Source organism: Drosophila takahashii, chromosome 2R (genome assembly GCF_030179915.1).
Source record: "Drosophila takahashii strain IR98-3 E-12201 chromosome 2R, DtakHiC1v2, whole genome shotgun sequence".
NCBI classification, from domain to species: domain Eukaryota; kingdom Metazoa; phylum Arthropoda; class Insecta; order Diptera; family Drosophilidae; genus Drosophila; species Drosophila takahashii.
Window position 1 is genome coordinate 29,198,290 of NC_091679.1, and position 23,627 is coordinate 29,221,916.

The window sequence follows — 23,627 nt, forward strand, 5'->3', positions numbered from 1 at the left end:
AATATTTTTCCTTGTATTTTTTATGATTTTTTGAATGAATCGATCTCAGTAAAATTTTTATTATTTTTTAGCTAGTTTCAAAAAACCAAAAAAATACAAGGAAAAATATTTTGAATTTTTTTTTTGCATTTATTAATTTTGATTGGGGAAAAACTACAGCATCAAAACATTTTTGTTTTTTGAGCCCCAGGAAAAAAGTTGAAAATTTGACCTTATAAGTTCAAAATATGAGAAGATTTAACTTTAAAATTTGTCAAAATAATTATGCCGACTAGTGTAGATTTTATCTTTGAACTTTTTCGTTTCCCTTTATTTTTAGTGTAAGATTTGCTTTATACAAAAACATGATAAGTCAGTAAGACAAAATATAGTAAAATATCTAGTCTCGAGATGAACGTTACTTCGGCTTTCTTTTTGTCTGGATTGGCTGCATGGCCTGGACATACCAAACGATACCCCCTGCGTGTGCGCTCGGGGGCTTTACGTAGTTTTCCATAATAGTTACATTCATTTTGTAGAGACCCAATGGAAAAAAGTTCGGGATAAGAGATTCGTCGAGATATGCATCGCGTGCGAATAAATGACCGGCAAATGGACAGCTATGGTTAAAGTTTGAGAATTTTTTGGCAATTTTAAGAATAATTAACCCGTATGGCATAAAACTTCGCCTTGCTAATAAATCGCAGACATTTAATATCACATCTATAAGAAAAGGCTGGAATTTATTACTGTAGTCTCTTTTGAACACCTGAAGTTGGACCTGAAATCATTATTTTGGTTAATAAAACATTTTATGAGAATACTATTCTTGTGAATAAGCTCACTGATATATTATGCAAAGGTTTTACAAGATCCACATCCATTTGGGCCACAGCTTTGTTCCAATTAAGTGCCTTTAAACGGCATGATGCATTCGCCGAGTACCCAGGCATTGCAAGGCACTCGATGTTTTTTAATTTATAAACAACGGAGGGTTCACACAGCTGGCAAATTGTGTTTAAGATTTAAAAAACATGAGAATGTCATGCTATGGCTACTCACAACGCTCCAGGATAGGTAACTAACAAACACGACTAGTACAATAGAATGCATTTCTGAAATATGTATGTCGAATTTCTGCCATAAATAATTTTACTTTGATCGCTACAGTCTAATGTGCTTTTAATAGTCTTCGTTTTTCACAAATTACACGAATTGTAATTTAAAGGCATTTATTCGTCGTCATTGATTGGTTCAACATCAATGATTACACTATGCAACATAGAAAAGCTGAGCCATAAAGGAAATACCAAAGGATACTTTGCAGTTTAGTAACTATATTGTATATAAAACAAGAAAGGAAGTTAACTTCGGCCAGCCGAAGTTTATAAACCCTTGCAGGTATGCCTACTTAAAATGTTGTTTTTACATTGTCAAAAATCAAAGCGCCTACTTTCTACAAAGTTACAACGGTTTTTCTATTATTTTTTTGATTATTCCTATGGGAGCCTTAAGATATAATGGTCCGATCCGGCTCGTTCCGACATATGTACTACCTGCAATAGAAAAAAGACTTTTGGGAAAGTTTCATCGCGATAGCTTTAAAACTGAGGGACTAGTTCGCATAGAAGCGGACAGACGGACATGGCTAGATGGACTCGGCTACTGATGCTGATCAAGAATATATATACTTTATGTGGTCGGAAACGTCTCCTTCACTGCGTTGCAAACATCTGACTGAAATTATAATACCCTCTGCAAGGGTAAACAAAGATTTTATCTTTGAAATTTTTCGTTTCCCTTTATTTTTTGTGTATGCTTTTCTTTTTACATTTGCATTTATCATGTAAAACAGTAAAATAAAATATAGAAAAGTATCTAGTCTCGAGATGAACGTTACTTCGGCTTTCTTTTTGTCTGGATTGGCTGCATGGCCTGGACATACCAAACAATACCCCCTACGTGTGTGCTCGGGGGCTTTGCGTAGTTTTCCATAATAGTTACATTCATTTTGTAGAGACCCAATGGAAAAAAGTTCGGGAAAAGAGATTCGTCGAGATATGCATCGCGTGCGAATAAATGACCGGCAAATGGACAGCTATGGTTAAAGTTTGAGAATTTCTTGGCAATTTTAAGAATAATTAACCCGTATGGCATAAAACTTCGCCTTGCTAATAAATCGCAGACATTTAATATCACATCTATAAGAAAAGGCTGGAATTTATTACTGTAGTCTCTTTTGAACACCTGAAATTGAATCTGAAATCATTATTTTGGTTAATAAAACATTTTATGAGAATACTATTTTTGGAAATGAACTCACTGATATATTATGCAACGGGTTTACGAGATCCACATCCATTTGGGCCACAGCTTTGTTCCAATTAAGTGCCTTTAAACGGCATGATGCATTCGCCGAGTACCCAGGCATTGCAAGGCACTCGATATTTTTCAATTTGTATACAACGGAGGAATCACACAGCTGGCAAATTGTGTTTAAGTTCTTAAAAACATGAGAATTTAATGCTATGACTACTGCTACTCACAACGCTCCAGGATAGGTGACTAACAAACACGACTAGAACAATGGAATGCATTTCTGAAATATGTATGTCGAATTTCTGCCATAAACAATTTTACTTTGATCGCCACAGTCTAATGTGCTTTTAATAGTCTTCGTTTTTCACAAATTACACGAATTGTAATTTAAAGGCATTTATTCGTCGTCATTGATTGGTTCAACATCAATGAATACACTGTGCAACATACAAAAGCAAAGCCATAAAGGAAATACAAAAGGATACTTTGCAGCTTAGCAAATATATTAATTATATTATCGGTCGAGGTAACCCACTGTCTGTTCTCAAATATGAATTCTTAACTATCAATTAAATACTTCCTATTTCTCTATTCCAAAAGACTAAAATAAAAAACAACTGATTTTAGAAAACTATACCTCAATGAGCATATATATTTCAATGATGGCTTCCCGATTCGTAACATTAACAATTACTATGACTAAATGTGAAATTCGTTTAGGCATTAACATTTTTAGAGACCCGTTCCGGAGTCAAATTCGACTATTAATTAGTCACTGACGCGGGCATAGACCACGGCCGTGCGTGATGGTGTGTAGACCTCGATGAAGTTTGATCGACCGGCATAGCCCTCCGGATTGGAGGGATGCTTGCTGTTGGCATCGATGCGGTTGTATCCACCGAAGAGTGGATCGTCCGAGGAGAGCACCGCCTGGTAAGTGCCCGCCCAGTTGGTACCCACGCGGTATCCGGTGAAACTGCGCTGCGGATGGAAGTTGAAGACGAAGACCAGGCCGGCACGCTCGAAGGCGATGATCTTGTCGCCCTCATGCTTCCAGCTGACCCAGGCGGGTCCGGAATGCAGCCAACCGTAGCGCTCTTCGGCCTCGTTCATGGCCCGATCGAACTCGTTGAGGAACTTGTACTTCAGCAGATCGTCGTCCACCAGATTCCACTGCCGGCGAGCATAGTGATACGAGTCGTTGTTGCCGACGCGCGGAAAGTCCAGCCACTCGGGATGTCCGAACTCGTTGCCCATGAAGTTGAGGTACGCCTCACCGCCCAGAGCGTGCGTGATCAAGCGGATCATCTTGTGCAGCGACAGTCCTCGGTCGATAATCAGCGAGGAGTCCGAAATAGTCGACATGTGCGTATACATCTCCTTGTCCATCAGCCAGAAGGCCACCGTCTTGTCGCCCACCAGCGCCTGATCGTGGGACTCGGCGTACGCCACAGTGTTCTCCATCCAGCGGCGATTGGTCAGCGTATGCACCAAGTTGCCCATGTCCCACTCGTCGTCGCTCTGCTCCTTGAGCAGCTCGATCCACTTGTCTGGAATGGCCATACCCAGGCGGTAGTCGAATCCGATGCCACCCTCCGAAACGGGACGACACAGGGTTGGCATTCCAGAAACATCCTAAATGGAATAAAGAAAGGGTTTAGTATATCATTGTAAATGGTTTTCCCTAAAATCGAAACTAGAGCCCTGCGTGAATCATTCAATTATTGTTTTATTATAGTATGTCATTAAATTTCTGATTTGTTTAATTCAGTTCTATGGGAAATAAATTAAATGTTTGTCTAATTCATTTCAAATTGAATGACTAATTTTTATAAATTTTTTGAATTTGCCAGATTTTTTGTGCTAACTGCTTAGTAAATAAAATTCAGGCAGATTTAATCACAAAATTATGAATCAATAGAATTGGTTTCATTCAATTCTATTAAACTCAAAATTTTAATTAATTCATTCATATAAAATAAAAAATTCAAAATAATTCATTGAATCTATTCATGCATGGCTCTAATCGAAACTAGCACACCACTTACCTCTGCAATAGTGATAATCCTCGGATCTAGGGTGTGCAGCAGATGATTTGCCAGACCCAGATAATTGAGGGCATCCGTGTCGACGTTCAGGCCAAAGTACTCGTTGTAGTCGCCGCTGAAGCCCTCACCTATTCCTCGGGAGTGATACAGCATAGAGGTGACTCCGTCGAAGCGATAGCCGTCGAAGTTGTACTCGTCGTGCCACCAACGTAGGTTGGACAGCAGGAACCGCAGCACCTCGTACTCCACGTAGTTGAAGAGACGGCTGTCCCACAGCGCGTGCTCGCCACGGGCTCCGTCGTGGAAGAAGCAACTGTTGGTGCCATCGAACTGGTTCAGGCCGTCCTGTACGTTCTTCGAGGCGTGCGAATGGACCACATCGAGGAGAACGAACAGGCCATGCGAATGGGCCACGTCGATCATGCGCTTCAGTTGCTCCGGATTGCCAAAACGACTGGAGGCCGCGTAGAAACTGGTCACCTGGTAGCCAAAGCTGGCGTAGTACGCGTGCTCCATGATGGCCATCACTTGGATGCAGTTGTAGCCCTGCCGCTTGATGCGCGGCACGATTCGGTCGGCGAACTCGTCATAAGTGCCCACACGCGGCTCCTGGGAGGCGATGCCCACGTGGCACTCGTAGATCCTCAGCGACTTGGGCCTGGCCGGACCTTGGTGCTGTCGCTGGTAGCGCTCGTAGGACGGCGGCTCCCAAACGTACTGCTTGTAGTTGACCCCCTGGTTGGCCGACTTGGGTGGCTGCACCACGTACTTGGCCCAGGGAGACAGGCGATCCAGCAATTGGCCGGAATGATTGCGAATGATAACCTTGATTTCGCTCATGTGCTTAATGGCCGGACTGCCGTCCTCGTTGGGGGGCAGGTGGAGCTCCCACTTGCCAAAGTCGAGCTTTTTAAAGGGATGCGACTCCCAGTGCCAGTTATCTGTTGGGTTTATAATCGGTTAAAGCGGATCTATATAGTCTGAATAGTGGAGGACTTACTGAAATCACCCGTAAGGTATACATCTCTGGCTCCAGGTGCCCACTCACGGGCAATCACCGAATTGTCCGGCTGGAAGTGCAGGCCATAGTATTTGTAGGCCTGTGAGAACTGATCCAGTCCGCCCTCGCCCTGGTTTATCTTGTTCAGCCAATCTTGGAGAACTCCATGTCTGTGGATTGAATGATTACGTTATTCAAAGACATTAAGACATCAAGAGACATGGTTTAAACATTTCCAGCAAAGCTTGGAGGTGTTTATTTTAGTTCAAAGATGAAGCTAAGCTGTCGTGGAGGCTATTTTAAGATTCCCTGATTTCAAGAGGTCAAACTTATGTATAATTCAATGTTATTCGATTATAGATAAATGGGAATTAGCTAGCATTTTTTTGAAAAGTGTTTTATTTTAGTCAGCTAGATTATAGATTGTGGATATATTTTTTTTGTATTTAAGCTGACTGACAAAAAGTTTAAAACTAATATATACATAGTATAGGAACATTTTTTATACCCTTGTAGAGGGTATTAAAATTTCAGTCAGATGTTTGCAACGCAGTGAAGGAGACGTTTCCGACCACATAAAGTATATATATTCTTGATCAGCACCAATAGCCGAGTCTATCTAGCCATGTCCGTCTGTCCGTCTGTCCGTCTGTCCGTCTGTCCGTTTCTATGCGAACTAGTCTCTCAGTTTTAAAGCTATCGCGATGAAACTTTCCCGAAGGTCTTCTTTCTATTGCAGGTAGTACATATGTCGTAGCGAGCCGGATCGGACCACTATATCTTAAGGCTCCCAAAGAAATATAAGAAAATTCATTGTAACTTTGTAGGAAGTAGGCGTTTTGATTCTTGACTACTTAAAAACAAAATTGAAATAAATCGAAACCCTGAATCTGGAATCCCTGGAACTGCACCGAGTGAGTATTCTTTTATCTACAAGGGTATATAAGCTTCGGCTGGCCGAAGGTAGCTTCCTTTCTTGTTAATTAAATAAAATTAAAAAAAAAAAAATTAAGTTAAAAAAATATATATTATTTGTAAACCATAAAAAATATAAACTAAAATGATCTGAACTAAATATTTCAAAAATATTTAAAACAAATTTTTTTTTTTAAATCAAAAAACAAATACTTTGTTTTTTATATTAAATCAATACAAAAAACTATGTAGTTTAGCAGGTGAATGCAACTTTAAGACAAACAAAATAACGTGTTTAAAAGAAAAACCATCTTAAAATCCCAAAGTTTTCCGCTCGAAAATAGAAAACAAAACAAAAACAAGCGGAAGAGCCGCCGAATCGTCTAGATTTGCAGTGATGCAAAAATAGAAAAGACGCCGGACGCGATTCGGGAACCCGGAAAATGCCACCAAGGCCAAGATCCATGCTCCAAACACGCCGGCAGCACGCAGCGAACACATCGGGTATAGAAATGTTTTTAACAAACACACACAGACCAAGACTAACTAACACACACGACGGGCGGGGCGGGGCGGCAAACACCGGCGACCTTCATTCGACATTGCGAACGCAGTTTTTCCAACTGCATGGCTGATACGGCTGCAGCATGGTTTACGGGTTACGGGCAACGGTTGCCCTATAAAGTTACGCCTCTTATCAGCATGGAGCGCATAAAGCCGGCGCCAACCTTGGGTTACATGATGTGGAGGTGGACGTGAAGATCTCTACTCACCGGCGACGGATCTCGTGCTCGTGGGACCTTAGGTAGCCGTCCGTCTCGAACAGCTTGTCGATGTCCTTAACCTCGACCATGGCGGTGGAGAATGAATCCGCGAAGATTCTCTGGCAAGCGGGAAAAGATGAGGCTGTGGCGGAGGCGCTGCTGGTTTGCCTGCTGACCGAACGACGACTGTGCTCATTTATCAGCTGCAGTCCAACTCAAAAGCTCGGGAGCTTTCCTCCGGATCAGCTGTTTTCGCCGCCTACCTTTTGCGCCCCCCATTCGCGTATGTAAACAACAAAAAGGACTGCCTGTAATTGCATGTTTTTGTCGCCAAACGTTGCGTATTTGCACTGATAGCACCTGGGTACATAGTACGTATACGCCCCAATTGCCGCTGATTGCTGATCTGATTGCTTGCTTGAACCGGCATCAGAATCTAAGCGCTATGTAGAAAACATCATGATTTGGGGTCGTCGTTGTCAAGTTCATTAGATGGCTGACTGAATACATGAGTTTGAAAGTCGAAGGGTTATGATTTGTTTATTATTTCACGATTAGATCGGTAAATAGTCGCTAGATTGTTTTGTGACCTCGCCCTTTGGGCTAAAAGATAAGATTTGATTACGAATCTGATCATTTCTGGAAAGTATGATAAATCAAAAGGCGATAAATATAAATGTATTTTCATTAAATTGTATTCCCCATTAAAAAGTTATAGCACCTATTATTGAATTGCATGAAAATCAGGACATCCTTTTTTTTCTCAAAAATAAATCACTTAGTTAATTTAAAATAATTTGCATATTCCACTTTAGCTGTCCCCATAAAACTTACCATAAATGTTGAGTCACATCATAATACCTGCTATCAGAATATTTAAAAATGGGCGCGATTTCGAAGGCGATAAGAAATTCCTATAAAAAACAGCTGTACACCAAATAACCTTAAAAGTTTTATTTAACCAGCTCTCTTATCTGAAACTTGTAATCTTTGGAAATTTTCCTAGATTTAAAGTTTCTATTAAATTGCAATGGAACTCAAAAAGTGCTATTCGTGCAATGCTATCAATAAGCTTAAATAATTTATACTGAACTGGTGGTGAACAAAATGATTGGAAAATGGATAGAGCCAGCAGACCTTAAAACTTAACAGGAAGGCCCTTGTCGAAAAGCGTTCATTCTTTCAAAAAGGTATGCTCAAAGGACGGAGCTGGAAACACTCTCGATAACCTCGAACGCGTTGGCTATGTCCGCATCCTCCAGCAAACGATTGACGGCGATGCGAATACTGGGACGCACCGGCTGACGTTCCCTGTTCTGCAAGTAGGCAGCCTGCACCACGGCCACTCCTCGAGCAATGCACTGTGGGAAATATAGGATATATAGTTTTTATGACACCAAATAGGGAAGCGCCGCATACCTTATCAGCCAGCTCTGTGAGCAGTGTTAGTTCCTTGTCAAAGTTCTCGGCGGGCTGGGCCAAATACAAGTGCTTCACTGGCGACAATTCGTTGCCACGCAGGGTCAGCTTGCTGAAACGCGAAAACTTTTGATGCAGAGCCTTAGATTTGGCCTGCAGTTGACCGAAGATCTTCGGTTCCCGTTCGAAGCGATCCAGAGCGGAAATGGCCGCCTGGGTGAGCATGGGCGGCAGGGAGGCCGAGAAGATGTAACCCAAACCGGAGAGTCGCTGGTGCTCGGCTATGAAGTGCGAGCCCACGCAGAAGCCACCGATGGTGGCCATGGATCCCTCCATTCCAGCCGATATAAGATCGACTTCATCGCGCTAAAAGTACACAAATAATAATTCCCGTTTCCTCTCAAGCAAACAAGGCTCCACCTACATCCACATTGAAGTGCTCGGTGACTCCGTGACCACCTTGGCCCAAAGTGCCAAAGGAGATGCTCTCGTCGATAAACAGCCGCAGCTTGTACTTCTGACGCAGGGCCACCAGTTCCGGTAGTGGGCAAATCTCGCCGGTGTTCATGTAGATGCCCTCGGCGACGAGGAAGCGGCGTGTCTTGAGCGCCTTCTTGGGGTTCTTCTGGTCCCGCTTCTCCTGTTCGATCAGCAGACGCTCCAGATCCTCGACGTCGTTGTGCTTGAAGAAAGCGATTGTGCTGCGCGAGGCATCCAGGCCCTTCTGAATGGCAAAGTTAACAGCCTCGTCCCTGTGATTAGTGAATCATTAAATGTAAAAGAAATAAATATAATGAAAAGTGACTTACACGAAGATAAGGTCACCACGCTTGGCATACGCGGGAATAGCACTGGCCACCGTTGAGAACCCGTAGGAGTACACAATGGCCTCCTCCAGGCCCATGAACTTGGCAATACGATCCTCCAGGTCGAGGTGCACATCCATGGTGCCGTAAAAGCCACGCGGTCCGCAAGATCCTACGCCATACTTGCGCAGCGTCTTACAGGCCTCCTCCAGAATCTCCTGGTCCTCGAGGAAGCCCAGGTAGTTGTGGGAGCCCAGGTTCAGGCAGTCGTGGCCGTCGACCTTGATGTGCTTGCCCACTTTCGACTGAACGACGCGGGTACGCAGCAGCGGATGATTGGGATCGGTGTCCCCCACCAGGGGCTCTGGTTCATAGTCGGCGATAATGCGGTCCTCCTCCTCCTTGGTCAAACGGCGGCGACGACCTCCTCCTCGCCTGTGCAGCAGCAGCCAGATCACGGTTATGACCAGTAGGGTCTCCAAAACGAGGGCAAATGTAGGGGTCTATCCGGAGGAACGCAAAATGTAACCGGTTGAGTACGAATAATATGGGGTATAGAACAAAAACCAAACTCACGTTTCGGAATATGCTGCCGATTTCGTTAAACAACTGGATGGCCACCATTTTGGGAGTTCTGTTCTGAGCCCTTCCTGCGGAAAATCAATTGAAAACCACCGTAATTCCCTCGAAGTATGTGTCATGCAGAAGACGCTTTCTTATCGCCATGCACAGAGCAATTAGTATCATACCATACGGTACGGAATTCTTTTGAATTGGGTGTGTGGGCTGACATAAACAATAATCAGGCAGGTGGGGAATTCAAACCCATCCCCTATTCCGCCATTTTTTCCGTTTTTATTTTAATTCGGGTTGAGCTACTCACCACAAAAGTCGGTTAAAAAATATTATAAGGCGTGTTATTATATCCGCCAACCAGCTGATTAACAGAATGTACTAAAAAATACCAAGGTCTGCATATTTTTGAAATTCACGAAGGGCGAGCTTAAAGCTCACACCCCCAATAATTCGCCCATTAAATAAACTTTTAAAAATATCATCACTATCCAGAAAAAGTCTAGAAAATTATTCTGGTGATTTTCAGAAACTAAAACAAACAATTAACTTAAAATATACTCTGCAGTTCCACGATTCATCACTGCTCGAAATTATTGCCTTCGATCTCTCTCTTTAAACAAACTGATTTACCGATAAAAATGGTGATGATTACTTTACCACTGATTCGTAGGACATGGTAATGCCTTAAATCATTACTAAGCAAAAGGGATAGTATTCAACCTAACAAAAAGTCTCCCACAAAAAACTTCAAATGAAAATTACGTCCAGAAACTTTGTTGAAACATGAAGCACATAATCATGCACAATATTAAAATGTCGAAAATCGCATGTTTCAAATTTGGCTGATACCAATCCCATTTCAAATGCATATTTGCCTTCTCTCTTCAAAAGTTGAATAAAAACTCCACTTGATTAATTTGTTTTAATGTATAGATTTATTTGTTAATGTTTCTTCTCTAATGCTTTCCTTTCAATTGTTTGCGTTGATTGTAAAAATAAAGCAATAATGATAATAAAACGTTAAAACAAGTTGTACTGCCTAGATACGTAGTGCCAGATTAAAGACCGAGTTTCATTCAATTGCTTTGTCACTGTCAAAGAGAAAATGCTTTGTGGAAAATGAAAAGCGAAACATTAATGCAAGTTCAATTTATAATGAAATAGCAGGTCTTCATGGTACACACTCCTTCTGTGGGTTAGGTAAGAATTTTGATTGAGGGATAGACCTCGTAGTTGATTGGTTTGGACTAGCCCAAACAGGCTAAACTAAGTTAATTTTGTTTTACTGTTTGTTAATCTTTTAAAACTATTTTATAAAGTTTAGTTCAGATTTGTGGTTTCCTCCTCCTTCGCGACATTGTAGACGACGGGTTGGGTCTTGGATGGTGGAACAGGGTGGCGCAATGCCATCTACTTCTTGTCGGCGCCCGCATTGGACTGTGTGGAGTACGAATATTGAGACCAATAATGATTGGTGGCACCGCCATCATTATTGCCAGCGGCGCCTCCGACATTGACGCCTGCTCCGCCACTGGCATTACCGGCCGCTGCTCCGCCAGAACCCTGTTGCTGTTGCTGCAATGGAAATGTGCTCTTTAGTATTCAGGTTTGCTAATGTTGGACCAAGACTCCTTGCTTACCTGCCACCAGGACATCCACTGCTGTTGCTGCTGCGGATCGGCACTCTGCCAGGCCTGTTGGTTGCCATAACCTGTGGGCAAAATTCCTTTAGTTATTGCTCTTAAGAATCGCGCAATGCTGCACTTACCCTGCATTTGATTATAGGCCCAATATTGTTGTTGGCCAGCCGCCGCCTGCTGAGGCTGTTGGTACTGTTGTGACGGCTGCTGAGTCTGCCAGACGCCAGTTTGATGCTGCGGCGTCTGCTGCTGCTGATGGTGTTGGGTGTATGTGCTCCACTTGCCGCTAAGGGAGGCCTCCAAAAGAGATTTCAATTAGTTATCAATATAATTTAATGTTTACTCTTGCACCTACCTTGCCTCCGCCGGGTGTTCCACCCGCCTGCTGCTTGTACTGATCGTAGCCACCGCCGACACCGGTGTTATTGCCGTACTTGGGCAGCGCTTGACCAGCCGACCGCTCATAGCCACCGCGACTATCTTCTTTGGTGTCGCGGTGGCCAGGCCGAAAATCCCGTTGTTGATGAGTACCGCCCCCCGAGCGATAGCTGCTCTGGCTGCTGCCCCTGTTGCGGTCATTACTTCCCATTCGACTGCGGTCGTTGCCACGGTCTCGATCGCGGTAGTCACGCGAGCTTCCGTAGCCGCGATCGTCATAACCGCTTCGGCGATTGTTCTGCATCCAGTTTTGCTGACCACCACCACCGCCGCCGCCTCCTCCGCTGCCTCCTCCGTATCCACGGTTGCGATTATCGTAGCCACGACTGCCGCTTCCACCGCCGCCGTAGCCGCGATCATCGTAGCCGCTACGGCGACTGTTTTGCACCCAATTCTGCTGGCCACCGCCGCTTCCGCCGCTGTTGTAGCTGCGGCGATTGTCGTACGCACGGCTGCCGCCTCCTCCGCCTCCACTATTGCTGGAGTAGCCGCCGCCGCCGCCGCCTCCACGCCGCGAATCGCTCCACCTACTTTCGTGCCGCTGGCCACCATAGTCGCGTCGTCGGTCATCGTTGTATCGATTCCGGTTGCGGTCATCACGACGATAGTTGTCGCGACCTCCGCGAGATCTCTTGTCCCGGGACCTCTCCGCATCGATGGCCTTCTTTCCCTTCTCGTTGTACTTCTTGACCTCGCTCTTGGCCTCGTCTCCGGTGAGCTCCGTGTAGTTTATGTCATCAAACCAGCCAAACTCCAGCGAGGGAAGTGTGAAGTTGGCTGGAAAAAGATTACGTGCATATCATTAATACGGCTGCTTAGCAAGCTAATTCACTCATTATCTTTACACATTATTGTAGATGTAAGGGGACAGGACGGGTCAATTGTCAGCAACTGGGCGTATAAATTTTAGAAAATCGATTTTAAAGAAATTGAATTTAATGCATAGAAAGTGATATGCTTGTCTGTTAAGATATACTATAAAAATTAATCCTTTATACGTTCCAGTTGCCGCGGGGATTTGTGGGTATTTATAGAATAAATATTAATGAATAATGGAAATAATAAGCATTAAATTATGATATACTTTTAAAGGCTTACAGTTACAATTACGTACAGATACATAAAGTGCAGCTGCTTACAAACTAAATACTTTACATAACTTTTATATTGTTTTTTTTTTCGTTTTTACAAGAATGTCTCCTTATTTAGATAGGTAGAACATAAGTTATACGATCGTACATTATTCTGGATATTTTTTCAATTCGTTGCTTTGGTGTGGTGGACAATATTTACCTCGTAAGTTATTAATTGTTGATTCTTTAACTGTAAAAGCATTTCCCTTTTCCTCTTTTTCGGCGATGCGACGTTTCAATTCATCTTCGCTGGGTATGCAAACAACCGCAATGCGCTTGAAGTCGTTAAAACCCTTCATTTTACGTCGCTGGGCCGAGGCATATACATTTGTCTACAAGAATACAGTTGATCGGTTGGTTGGTGTTTTGTTGAATTGGTTTCAGATTTTGTCTGCCAGTTGTAGTTTGGTTGGATTGGTTTGTTGGTTGTTGGGATGGTCGTCGAACGGATAGCAAGCCACTTGAGAAACACGTTGATGATTCGGCTCGGTTGCAAGTACTCCGTACTCCCGTGGAGCTCGGGCTCTGCGCTTACAAGCTAACACATACCTGTTGCAGGGCGGGACACCCACTTCCAGCCCGCACTCCGCAGGGGAGGGGTCTTACGGAAGGGGCGCGCACACCAACATAATACCTAGGGGCCTCGGGTTAACCGGGCGCCACTTCTAACAACAGTTGACTTAATAATTTGCATAAGGATAATAAAATGTACAATGGGGTAAAAGTAGTCGTGGTTGGCTGTGCTGCTGGCTGTAGGATGAAGCATCGCTTAGCTCTCTGTAGATACACATACATATATATCAGATAGTTGGCATTTAGAGAGAGAGATAGAGAGTAGAGATAGTAGGTACTAATACGTATATGTGATTAGATTGTAGGCGAACGACTCGTCGATCGGAATTGTGTTTGTCTACTTACAGTGGCTTCCATGCCGCTCGCTCCTCCTTCCTTCACTTCATTTCACTCACTCATCTTTCTCCAATGCCATTTCCATTTCCATATCCACTTCCATCCCCACTTCTCTTACAATGCCCTCTTAACTGCCCCGTCAACTGTTGCACCTGCATCTAAAACTTAAGGCTACGGGTACGCCATAGATACTTACTGCCTCAAACTTAAGCACTCTAATTATCGGATCGACTTACAGTTAGGACATACCTGCCTGCCAAGTTGGCGCCCTCGGGGGGCACTTGGGATCACTACGCTTCGAGCAATGAGCAATTCAATTCATACTCAAATGTACAGAACAAAAAAATGTAGAGCAACTTAGTTGCCCCCCTGCTGGTGGGCCCCAAAGTCCCAGTGGGATGGCCGGGCGCCAAAGTCATCATCAACGTTTAATTCTCGCTTGTTTCGTTTGGTGTTTGGTTATCGTTCGTTCATAGTGTTATCTTGTGTGTTTTTGTGGGCTGGTGTTTTGTTTCGGGTGTTTGTGATAATCATTTGTTTATGGTTTACCTGATCGAGTATGAAATTGCGACGCCGTTTCATGGCAATATCTTCCAGAGCCGCCAGGCTGTTCAAGCATATCTCGTATACCTTGTCCCAACGGCCTTTGTGCACAGTCTTGCGGGAGGCGCCATCGATCTGCAGAATGGTATTGATTAAAGAATGTGTTAAGCACATAGTTGAGTCTAAAAAACAACGCACCGTCATCTTAGAAATAAACGAATCGGGTCCAATGAACTCGTAACGCTTGTCGGCGTTCTCAGCCACATGAGCCAGGGCCCAGTGGGTCTTGCCGGCTCCGGGCAAGCCGACTAGCAGAATGACTTCGCACTCCTTGCGAGAGCCGGCGCGTTGTGGACCGGGAACCAACTGTTCGACGGGCACTAGACCGATCAGTACATAGCCTTCTAGCAAAGCAGCGGTGTCCCTGGGCTCGGGCTCGACATCCTCATACTCATCCTCGGTCGTCTGCGACTTCTCCTTTTCCTTCTCAGATTCCGCTTTCTCAGAATCGCCATCGGTCTTTGGCCGCTTGTTGGGCGACGGTCCGTCCTCATCCTCTTCCTCATTGGCGTCAGCGGGCTTCTTCTCCTCAGCTGGTTTTTCATCGTTGGGTTTCTCTGCAGAAGCATCTCCATTGGCCACAGCTGCCGTCTCTCCCGAGGCTTCAGTAGATGTTTCAGCTGGAAATGGAAAATACGCAAAATTTAAAGACTAGTGAAATATTTTTTTATTCAATCAATACTTACCAGTTTCCGAAGACTCGACAGCCTCTGGTTCTGGCTTAGCAGCTTCAGAAGAAGCCTCGACTTCTGCTTCGGCATCTGTCTCGGCTTTTGGTGCCGACTCAGCCTCTTTGGCTTTTTCTGGCTTATCGCCTTCCTCTTCGTCTTTCTCAGAAGACTCCTTGCCGTCTTCTTCCTTTTTCTCCACCTCATCATCGTCGGCTGTGGCTTCGTCCAAGACCTTCCACTTTTCGCCATCGTTATCATCCTTGTCGTCGTCCTTGTCCTTATCTTCGTCCTTGCGCGGCTTGCGGCGCTTGCGCGTTGGCCTCTCGGCATTTACCAACAGCTGCTCGGTGTCCGAGAAATTCACCGAATATTCGTAGCCCTTGGTTACAATGTGCGGGAACAGGGCTCCCTCTTCGCCCAGTGTACTCTTCTCAAACTCGAAAGCTACACCGAGATCCTCGCCGTTGAGCGTGTAATTAATGGTGCAAGGCTCACTCTCCAGATCCAAGTAACAGCCAATCACGTCATCCAGCTTATACGGTTTGCCGTAGTCCGAAAACTCGCCTTGATTGGCTTTACGTCCGGTCTCGCAGTATGCAAAAGAAAGCTCGGCCTCGCCCAGCAAAAGGGAGCTCTTGGGCGTGGAGAAGCCCACGCGAAAACCTCGCACATGCGGCTCGTCGCGGAAATAGTGTGAGTTCTCCGGCACCGACTCCTCCGCCAGGCGCACTTCAAAGCACACTTTGCCCTCGCGCACTCCGAAATTGGCGCGAGCTCCGGACCAAATCAGCGAGTAAATCTCCGAGGAAAGAGGTTTAGCCGAGGCAAACGTGGTCGGATCGATGCGTAAATGCAAGTCGGAATCCACTGGAATGGAAAAGCAAAGGAATTTTAGTTACATTGAACGATTTAATTTTAAAATCACCTCAACTTAAGCTTGTTTTGTTTTTTTTAAGGTATTTGAGCCAATCCGCAGCAAAAAATAGGATAATAAATACGATTTGATTTACAATTATTTGTTTTTACCAAATATACTTTAACTTCCTCAGCTTAAACTTTAAAAACTACAATAAAAAGTAAATAAAAAATAAAGTTTCCAACTCACGCCAGCTTAGTCCCACTTTGTTCTCCTCGATGGTGGGCTCGTCCTCGGGAACTGTGCGCTCTTCGGCGGCTGCCTTCGAGTCCCGCTTGTCGCCCACGCTGCTGCGATGTTTGGGGGAGCGGGAGCCACTGCGCGAGCGGGAGCGCGAACGACTGTGCGAGCGCTTGCGGCGCTCCTGGGGCTGATCCTCTGACTTGGCAGCAGCCTCGGCATCTCCTTCGGCTTTCGGGGCGGCCGACTCCTCCTCGTCCACGTCCATTTTTTGGCTGTCACCATTCGACTGATGCTCAGCCACAGTTGATTCGGCTTCTTTATCCTCCTTCTCCTCGTTCGCTGGCGTCTGCTCCTTTTCCTGCTCTTCTGGGGCAGCGTCTTCCTCCATTGGTTCATCGACCACTTCGTCTTGTGGTGCTGCGGCGGGTGAGGTTTCCTTCTCGACTATCTCATCCTTGTCGCCAGCCTCTGACTTCTCGTCAGACTCGACGGCCTGTGCTTCCGGCTCCGGCTCCTCATTGGCCGCCTGGACTGTGGATGTGTCCTCTGCCTCCGCCACTGGGTCAGCCTCCTCCGGCTCAGCTTCCTCGGGCTCACTGGGTTCGAGTCCCGGCTGAGGTTCCTGTTCGGGTTCAGGTTCGGGTTCTCGCTTCTCCTCCGGCTGCTCTTCCTCTTCCAGAGTATCGAGCACGGGTTCTGCGGCCACCGGAGCAGCTTGGACCGGCGATGGAGAGCGGGACATGGAGCGCGTGCGACGCTGACGACGGCTTGGTGTGACCGGCGCATTATCTGCGGGCGGGAAAATGAAATGTGATTACAATGCATTATATAAGGTAAACTTACAACTAAATTCACGCTGAGCCTCACACACACACACACGCGCACATAATTCGGACGCGGCAAGCCATACACACAGACACAAACGGGCGCACAAATGACGCATACACACACAACCTCACCTCCGTCGCCGGCTCCTCCTTCCACATATGCCCTGAGGCGCTCCACGAGCACTGCCTTGACTCCCTTGGTGTCTAGACCACGCGACTGGAGCTCGTTTCGCAGGTCCACCACCTTCATCTTGTCCAGCTTCGCCACATCCATTTTTCCGCTTCAACTTTGGATTGGCGGCAGAAACACACGCTCACTCACACCAACGCACCGCTGAAAAGCTGGCGATGCGAAAAAAAAAGAATACGGGGAATTAAATGCCAAATCGCGCTCTCCGGCAAATGACACTCGCGCTGAAAATGTCACCAAAGTCAAGTCGCAATGTTTAATAGCACCGTGCGCGCACAATTTAACCACAATATTCGCATTCGTTGCGAATAAATAAATGGCCCGAAATCTTTTACACCGACGCGTTGAAGTGAAGTTGGCTGCGATTGTGAAAACGCAGGGCTGCTGCAGTGCTGCCGTTCGATACATGTGCTCACCCGGTTATCGATAGTAGTTTGCGTGACGTCAACGTCAGATGGCGCTGTTGTGCTGCCAGTGAGTGGACATATTCGGATAAATTTAAATGATGGGAAATTGTATGCCCGTATGAGAATAATGTAAGTAACAATAAAAAGATATTAAAGAGTATAAAATGTCGGAATTTTCAAATTACACTTACAAATATTTAATAACCCTAATCACAAAAACATGATGCATTTTAATGGTCTAGTGTTTGTTGGCCATTTGGCGAACATATTTACAACGACTCCGTGGCGCAACGGTAGCGCGTCCGACTCCAGATCGGAAGGTTGCGTGTTCAAATCACGTCGGGGTCAACACTAGAATTAATTTTTTTTTTTCTAAATAAAAGTGTTTTTTTTTTGTTAATAAAAATAATTTAGCGAATAATTTGTTTAAGAGGAAATCTTTCCGGCTGGAACTTATATTTCACCCGGAACAATGTTGTCATAGCTTAAATATATGTTTTAATAAATAAGCCAGTACGAATTCGAGTCTTCAGGGTATTATAGTTTTAGTCAAATGTAAGAAGCAGTGAAGGATATATATATTCTTGATCAGAGTCAAGATGGACGAGTCGTCGGATTTTAAACTTTTGCAGTCATCATAAAATATGTCCACCTAGACAAATATTAAGAGCTGCGTGTATATTCTATACTTTTAGTAACAATTCAATAAAAATATTTATTATTTATTGCCCTAAACACTTTTAAGGTTTTCCTTGCCATTATAAACATTTTCAATATTGTCCAATACACTCCAACCCGTTTACCTGTTTTTCTTGAATCTATTAACATTTTCTATATTGTCAAGAGTTGAAATCGTAGTATAAAGGTCCCACTTAGCCCTGCGACTTTCGCCAACGACCATACCACGCTGAATACATCGGTTCTCGTCCGATCACCGAAATTAAGCAGCGTCGGGCGCGGTTAGTACTTAGATGGGGGACCGCTTGGGAACACCGCGTGTTGTTGGCCTCGTCAACAACTTTTTGCCGCTTTTTTTATTTTTTTAACGCAATCTGAATAGCATTTTTCTTTTCGCAGCAAATTTAAAAAATCAAATAAAAACATAATCCAAATTCTTATCGATTATTTTAAAATTATTTCTTGTGCTGATTTATAAATTAAAACACTCCAAACCGTTTAAAAGTTTACCATACGAATATAAGAATTTCATATATTGTCCGAAGCTGATGTAAATATAATCTCTGGGCAGGAGTGGAATTCAGAGTATAAGGTCCCACTTAGCCCTGCCACTTTCGCCAACGACCATACCACGCTGAATACATCGGTTCTCGTCCGATCACCGAAATTAAGCAGCGTCGGGCGCGGTTAGTACTTAGATGGGGGACCGCTTGGGAACACCGCGTGTTGTTGGCCCCGTCAACACTTTTTTGTTGATTTTATATTTTTTTGAACGTAAAATAATGTTAGGCGGGTCCTAATTTAATAAAAACTACCAAGATTTTAAGCAAACCAACTTTTAATTATAGGTCCATAATAGTTTATTTGAAATATTAATGTTATTAATAATGTAAATTTCGCGAAGAAAATCCCAATTTCTAAGTGGGCACCAGAAATTTCTTTTAGAGCTTAGTCGATGGACTTCATCTTGCAGAGGTGGTTTACGGGTATCATCTTGACCTCGTCATTTATTTTGCAGACGAGTACGTCGCCCTCTTGCTTGGACAGCACTCGGCCCACGGACTCGCGCTCCTCGCCGTAAATGACCTTGAATTCATCGCCACTGTTTGGTGGCACTGGCGCCAAGTGCTCGCTGACAATAGACACACTGCGATCCTCTTGTCGCAAGAATACGGAGCACACCCCGTTGGAAACGGTGCGGATGATGCCCGTTTGCCCAACGAGATCGGTGTCGTCGTGCGTATGAATCCGAACCTCAATGTCCGTGGTACACCAGTCGCCCATTGACGAATCCAGACTTGCCCCAGGTGTCTGGGGATTGTACGGGGATTGCGGTATGCCACCCGGAGTATTCGGTGAATAGGTCGACGGGGAAGGAGTGTTCATGTAGCCAACGGGATAGGGCGACGGAGCTGGACTGGGACTGGGATTGAAGGGGCTGTAGCTCCTGTCCGAGCCGTACAGAGTGCCAGGCGTTTGAGGGGCAAACTGGGAAGTCATCTGATAGCCAGGAGTACCTAGAAATGGGATTTTAGATTAACAAATGAAAAAAAGCAAATAAAGCAGAGCATTTACTTGGATTGTAGCCAGGGCTGGGGCTGGGCTCCTCCAGGGAATAATCGAAATCGTTGTTCCTTGCCGGCGTTGTGTTCGCTGTGGGATCCCAAGCTCCATGACGAGGCGTCATGCTGCCATCGTGCGACGGTGTCATTGTACCATAAGGCGTACGAGTATCCGTATCCCAGTTGGGCGTTTGGCTTCCCACCAACGGAGTTTTCGATCCGGCAGCGGTATAGCTGGGAGTCTGGGCTCCGTAGCCGGGCGTACGAGCTGGAGTGCGTCCATATGTGGAGACACTGCCCTCCTTTCCGGTAACTCCCACAATGGCAATATGATTCCGGTCCACCGAAATCGTCTGACATGAGGTGTGCAGTTCCACGCGAGCCGTGCTCTCAGTTGCGTCCTTGACAATGCCGACAGCTCCCTTGTAGGGTCCGCCACTAATCTTGATGGTTTTGCCCAGAATTTCACGATCGCGAGTCACACGGAATCCGCCTCGTCCACCGCGTGCTCCACCTCGAGCTCCACCGCGACCACCGGATGGATGCATGGGCGACTGAATGCGCGGCGACATGAAACCCAAGCCGCCAAGAGTGCCAGCATTATTAACGTTGGTCTTGCTGCCTCCGGCCAACTGCAAGTGCCGGGTCTTGCACACGAATATTCCACCGTTCTCCGTGTACATGCGGCAATGGAGAAAGGCCAGACTGCGGTACAAGTGCTTGATCTCGCCCGAACGACCCTGAAAAGAAGAGTTTCTTAATCAAATGATACCAGTTGCTGAATCTAAGTGAACTTACAGCATGGGGACCCTCCATCACCTTGACAATATCACGTCGACGGATCTGATTTTGATCGGCATCCAGGGCCACCGTATTGCGGTTCTCCCTTCGCTTGTGCAATGCAGTTGGTTTGCACTCAATGCACTTGCCATTCATGCCCAAAACATGGAAGTTTTCACGCTCCAATCGCACGATAACGCCCACATTCTGGGAACTGTAATAGAACAAGTCTTACGTGAGTCTGATTCACAGGTAAATAAATAAATAAACCTACTCCAGTTGCACCAAATCTCCCCATTGGAATTGGCCGAGACAGTCGACACCTGTGGCCACATCCGAGCACAGTTGCAGGTCCCTTGGCAGCACCTCCAACTCGTGATTGGTCAGATCGGAGACGAGCACCACTCTGGAGGGCTCAACGCGAATGATGAGACCAGTTTCGCCTTCATAGCGACCGGCCAGCACTCTGGCGTGATCTCCTGTCTTGAAGTACTTGCGCAGCTCACTGGCTTTGAAAATCAAAGGATCCTGCAGAAATCAAGTTATGAAATTTCTGGATCATTTTCGAATTTAGCAAGACAAACCTTAAGATCTTGATGTTTGGGCATGACTGTAATCATAGTGCCATCGATGGCCACAATTTTGGCTTGCAAGTTCTCCAAATCTCCCACGCAAACCTCAACATTGTCGCCCATTGAGAACGAGTGAGCCGAAGTGGGATCGTCCTTGACGGTGCCCATAATTTCCAAGTTGACCTCTGCATAAGTAAATATTCTGGTTAATATTTAATCAATGAGCTAATGATTTCTTTAACTCACCCTCCGGAGACTCTTCAAAGCGTTCTAGCTCGGCTAGAGTAGGCTTCACACCGTCTGACAGAATGGCCGACATGGTAAAGTTCTTGTAGAGGAATCCCTTCCGTGAATACCGGTTTCCCTCGAAGAGCAAGAAATCACCATCCGAGTGGACTTCGCCTCCAATGGCCCTAAAGAAAAACTCAGTTAGCTATGGTTCGAAATGGAAAGTTAGGAAATTGCTTACCTCACTGCCTCTGGATCGAAAGGTTTAGCTGCCGGGCGTCGTTTCTTCTTGCGCTTGCTATCGTCACTCTCCTAAAAGATTTTAGATGTTTAGCTTTCTCTCTTGATTCTTGATAAACGGCTTACCGTTGCTGTTGTCCTTAGAGCTCCACGCATTCTTGTATAGTCGATGCGTGGAAGCAACTTTAGATGCACTTGGTTCTGGGCCAAATCCACATAATCCACCTGGGCAATGTCGTCTTTGTAGAGACCGCGCTTTAGGCGCACCCATTGCTTGACCTTGAGGCCAACTTGCTCCTTGACCACCTTCAGCACATCCGTCATCTCCTTGATGGGCACCATTTCTTGCTTCCATTTGCCCATCCGAAGATTGCCGACGTTGTCAATGCATGTTTTGACATGGGTCTGCTTGTAGGCCTCCAGATAAATGTATCCCTTGACGCCCTCCGGCGCAATAATCGATTTGATTTGCAGAGGATCATCGGTGTTCAAGTAGGTCAAGTACTTTCTCATCAGAAGAAGAGCTGTGGCCTTCTCCTCACCAATCCGGCATTTCACCATCCACAAATTGGGATCCCTGCGAAAGTGAGTTATAAAAAGGTTGTTCGTGGGATGGAATGGATAAGGACTCACTTGATGCCTGGCAAAAGAGTTTGCTGGGTAATCTCGTCCGACATCTCCTCACCGCCATCTCCAAAGTGCCGCTTGGCAATGGACTCGTCAGCGTATTTCTTTCGGAGGTACTCCTCGATCTCGTCCTCCTTTTGGGTGCTAAAAAATAAGAGGAAATAAATTAGACTTAATGCTGATATACCCTGTAGACTTTACTTACTCCCAGAGGTTGGTGCCTCGTCGTCGAATTTCAATGTCCCTGGCCGTGGGACCCAGTTCATCAATCTCGTTGCCCACAATGCCAATCTCATTGGCACCCTCCTCCCACTCGTCATCTTCATCGACCTTTAAGTTAAGATACAATATTATAGTTATTAAAGCAAAGGAGTAAGGTTAAGAACCCACCTCGTCGTCCACTTCGGCCTCGTCTATGATGAAGCCACCGAAGCGCTCCTTCTTCTTCTTCTTCCTTGGGTGATCGTCGTTCTCCTCCTCATCGTACTCCTCGGAATCAATGTCCTCGCCGGGGGGCTCCTCCTCCTCCTCGCCGGATTCATCGCTCTTGGGACGATTGTCGCGTCGCTGTGGCGACTCAGAGCCGGATCTCGAGTGTCCGGATTGGGAGCGGGATCGGGACCTCGAAACCGAACGAGATCCTCTCGAACCGGACCTAGATCGCGACCTTGACTTGGATCTTACGCTGCGTTGCGACTTGTTGGAAATGGATCCATCTTCGGATCCACTATCCGACATATTACTGACTTCCGAGTCCGACATTCTGGGGTAGTAGATCTGTAGAATATTTGGGATAAACTTAGTTACTTGATGATGGCAACACATCTTAATCACAGTTACATATTTATATTGATTTTGCGATGGAGAGCTCTACGAATACCTGGTACTCAAAGTACTTCCCGAACGCAAATGCACGAAATCTGTAAACGTGTGCGATGCAACGCAGCAAAAAGGGGTTTAAATGCATAGCTTGTAAGCTTACAGAGTAGCTGTGGCTTATGCATTTGATGCTTGCAATGCAGTTCTAATAAATTCAATACGTACCTTTCTCCTTTTTCGCTATATTAAACTGTATTTTGGGCAGAAAATTTGGAAGAAAAAATTTTACTCTTTACCACGCCAGTGGTGGCAGACCAGTAACTACGCGCTTATCGATTTCTTTTCGATATAAAATCGAACTAGTTCCGAAGGACTACT

General features: G+C 45.4%; 6 protein-coding genes and 3 non-coding genes across 12 annotated transcripts; 3 read left to right on the forward strand and 6 right to left on the reverse strand.

Annotated features, from left to right (window-relative positions):
- Positions 1–371: 371 nt before the first annotated feature.
- Positions 372–995, reverse strand: LOC138912811 (uncharacterized; the record flags this gene model as incomplete). Its single annotated transcript, XM_070214163.1, has 2 exons — positions 372–760; positions 825–995. Coding segments are annotated over 2 exons (534 nt in total), but the record flags the coding sequence as incomplete, so codon positions are not given.
- Positions 996–1,875: 880 nt separating this feature from the next.
- LOC108059977 (uncharacterized) lies at positions 1,876–2,576 on the reverse strand. The gene is made up of 3 exons (XM_044395879.2): positions 2,550–2,576; positions 2,303–2,482; positions 1,876–2,238 (listed from the first exon to the last, which is right to left on the reverse strand). Exons 1-3 carry the CDS (start codon positions 2,574–2,576, stop codon positions 1,876–1,878), a joined length of 570 nt encoding a protein of 189 aa, XP_044251814.2.
- Positions 2,577–2,919: 343 nt separating this feature from the next.
- Positions 2,920–7,226, reverse strand: AGBE (1,4-alpha-glucan-branching enzyme). Its single transcript, XM_017145643.3, has 4 exons — positions 7,035–7,226; positions 5,347–5,516; positions 4,347–5,287; positions 2,920–3,933 (listed from the first exon to the last, which is right to left on the reverse strand). The coding sequence occupies exons 1-4, from the start codon at positions 7,112–7,114 to the stop codon at positions 3,067–3,069; spliced, it is 2,058 nt and encodes a 685-aa protein (XP_017001132.2). The 5' UTR covers positions 7,115–7,226; the 3' UTR covers positions 2,920–3,066.
- A 738-nt stretch (positions 7,227–7,964) lies between these two features.
- Positions 7,965–10,195, reverse strand: Spt-I (serine palmitoyltransferase subunit I). The gene is made up of 6 exons (XM_017145644.3): positions 10,134–10,195; positions 9,827–9,900; positions 9,254–9,753; positions 8,869–9,196; positions 8,445–8,810; positions 7,965–8,386 (listed from the first exon to the last, which is right to left on the reverse strand). Exons 2-6 carry the CDS (start codon positions 9,872–9,874, stop codon positions 8,222–8,224), a joined length of 1,407 nt encoding a protein of 468 aa, XP_017001133.3. The 5' UTR covers positions 9,875–9,900; positions 10,134–10,195; the 3' UTR covers positions 7,965–8,221.
- A 543-nt stretch (positions 10,196–10,738) lies between these two features.
- Positions 10,739–17,714, reverse strand: LOC108060052 (heterogeneous nuclear ribonucleoprotein U-like protein 2). 3 transcript variants are annotated; one of them, XM_070212275.1, is made up of 10 exons: positions 17,279–17,713; positions 16,326–17,108; positions 15,236–16,087; positions 14,688–15,169; positions 14,496–14,624; positions 13,198–13,369; positions 11,822–12,681; positions 11,595–11,763; positions 11,467–11,537; positions 10,739–11,401 (listed from the first exon to the last, which is right to left on the reverse strand). In XM_070212275.1, the coding sequence occupies exons 1-10, from the start codon at positions 17,418–17,420 to the stop codon at positions 11,237–11,239; spliced, it is 3,825 nt and encodes a 1,274-aa protein (XP_070068376.1). In that variant the 5' UTR covers positions 17,421–17,713; the 3' UTR covers positions 10,739–11,236. The 3 variants fall into 3 exon arrangements, with proteins under 3 accessions (XP_070068376.1, XP_017001100.3, XP_070068377.1); XM_017145611.3 differs by having other exon boundaries at positions 11,467–11,763; XM_070212276.1 differs by lacking the exons at positions 10,739–11,401; positions 11,467–11,537; positions 11,595–11,763; positions 13,198–13,369 and having other exon boundaries at positions 12,483–12,681; positions 17,279–17,714.
- Positions 17,715–18,019: 305 nt separating this feature from the next.
- Positions 18,020–18,091, forward strand: TRNAW-CCA (transfer RNA tryptophan (anticodon CCA)). Its single transcript has one exon. It is a non-coding gene; the product is annotated as a tRNA-Trp (tRNA).
- A 541-nt stretch (positions 18,092–18,632) lies between these two features.
- Positions 18,633–18,751, forward strand: LOC123003471 (5S ribosomal RNA). Its single transcript, XR_006412602.1, has one exon. It is a non-coding gene; the product is annotated as a 5S ribosomal RNA (ribosomal RNA).
- Positions 18,752–19,037: 286 nt separating this feature from the next.
- Positions 19,038–19,156, forward strand: LOC123003473 (5S ribosomal RNA). The gene has a single exon (XR_006412604.1). It is a non-coding gene; the product is annotated as a 5S ribosomal RNA (ribosomal RNA).
- Positions 19,157–19,257: 101 nt separating this feature from the next.
- Positions 19,258–23,587, reverse strand: Spt5 (Transcription elongation factor subunit Spt5). 2 transcript variants are annotated; one of them, XM_070212907.1, is made up of 12 exons: positions 23,475–23,587; positions 22,821–23,207; positions 22,636–22,760; positions 22,437–22,574; positions 21,930–22,380; positions 21,805–21,875; positions 21,582–21,748; positions 21,348–21,520; positions 21,038–21,291; positions 20,782–20,977; positions 19,997–20,723; positions 19,258–19,938 (listed from the first exon to the last, which is right to left on the reverse strand). In XM_070212907.1, exons 2-12 carry the CDS (start codon positions 23,190–23,192, stop codon positions 19,370–19,372), a joined length of 3,243 nt encoding a protein of 1,080 aa, XP_070069008.1. In that variant the 5' UTR covers positions 23,193–23,207; positions 23,475–23,587; the 3' UTR covers positions 19,258–19,369. The 2 variants fall into 2 exon arrangements, with proteins under 2 accessions (XP_070069008.1, XP_017001149.2); XM_017145660.3 differs by lacking the exon at positions 23,475–23,587 and having other exon boundaries at positions 22,821–23,216.
- Positions 23,588–23,627: the final 40 nt, after the last annotated feature.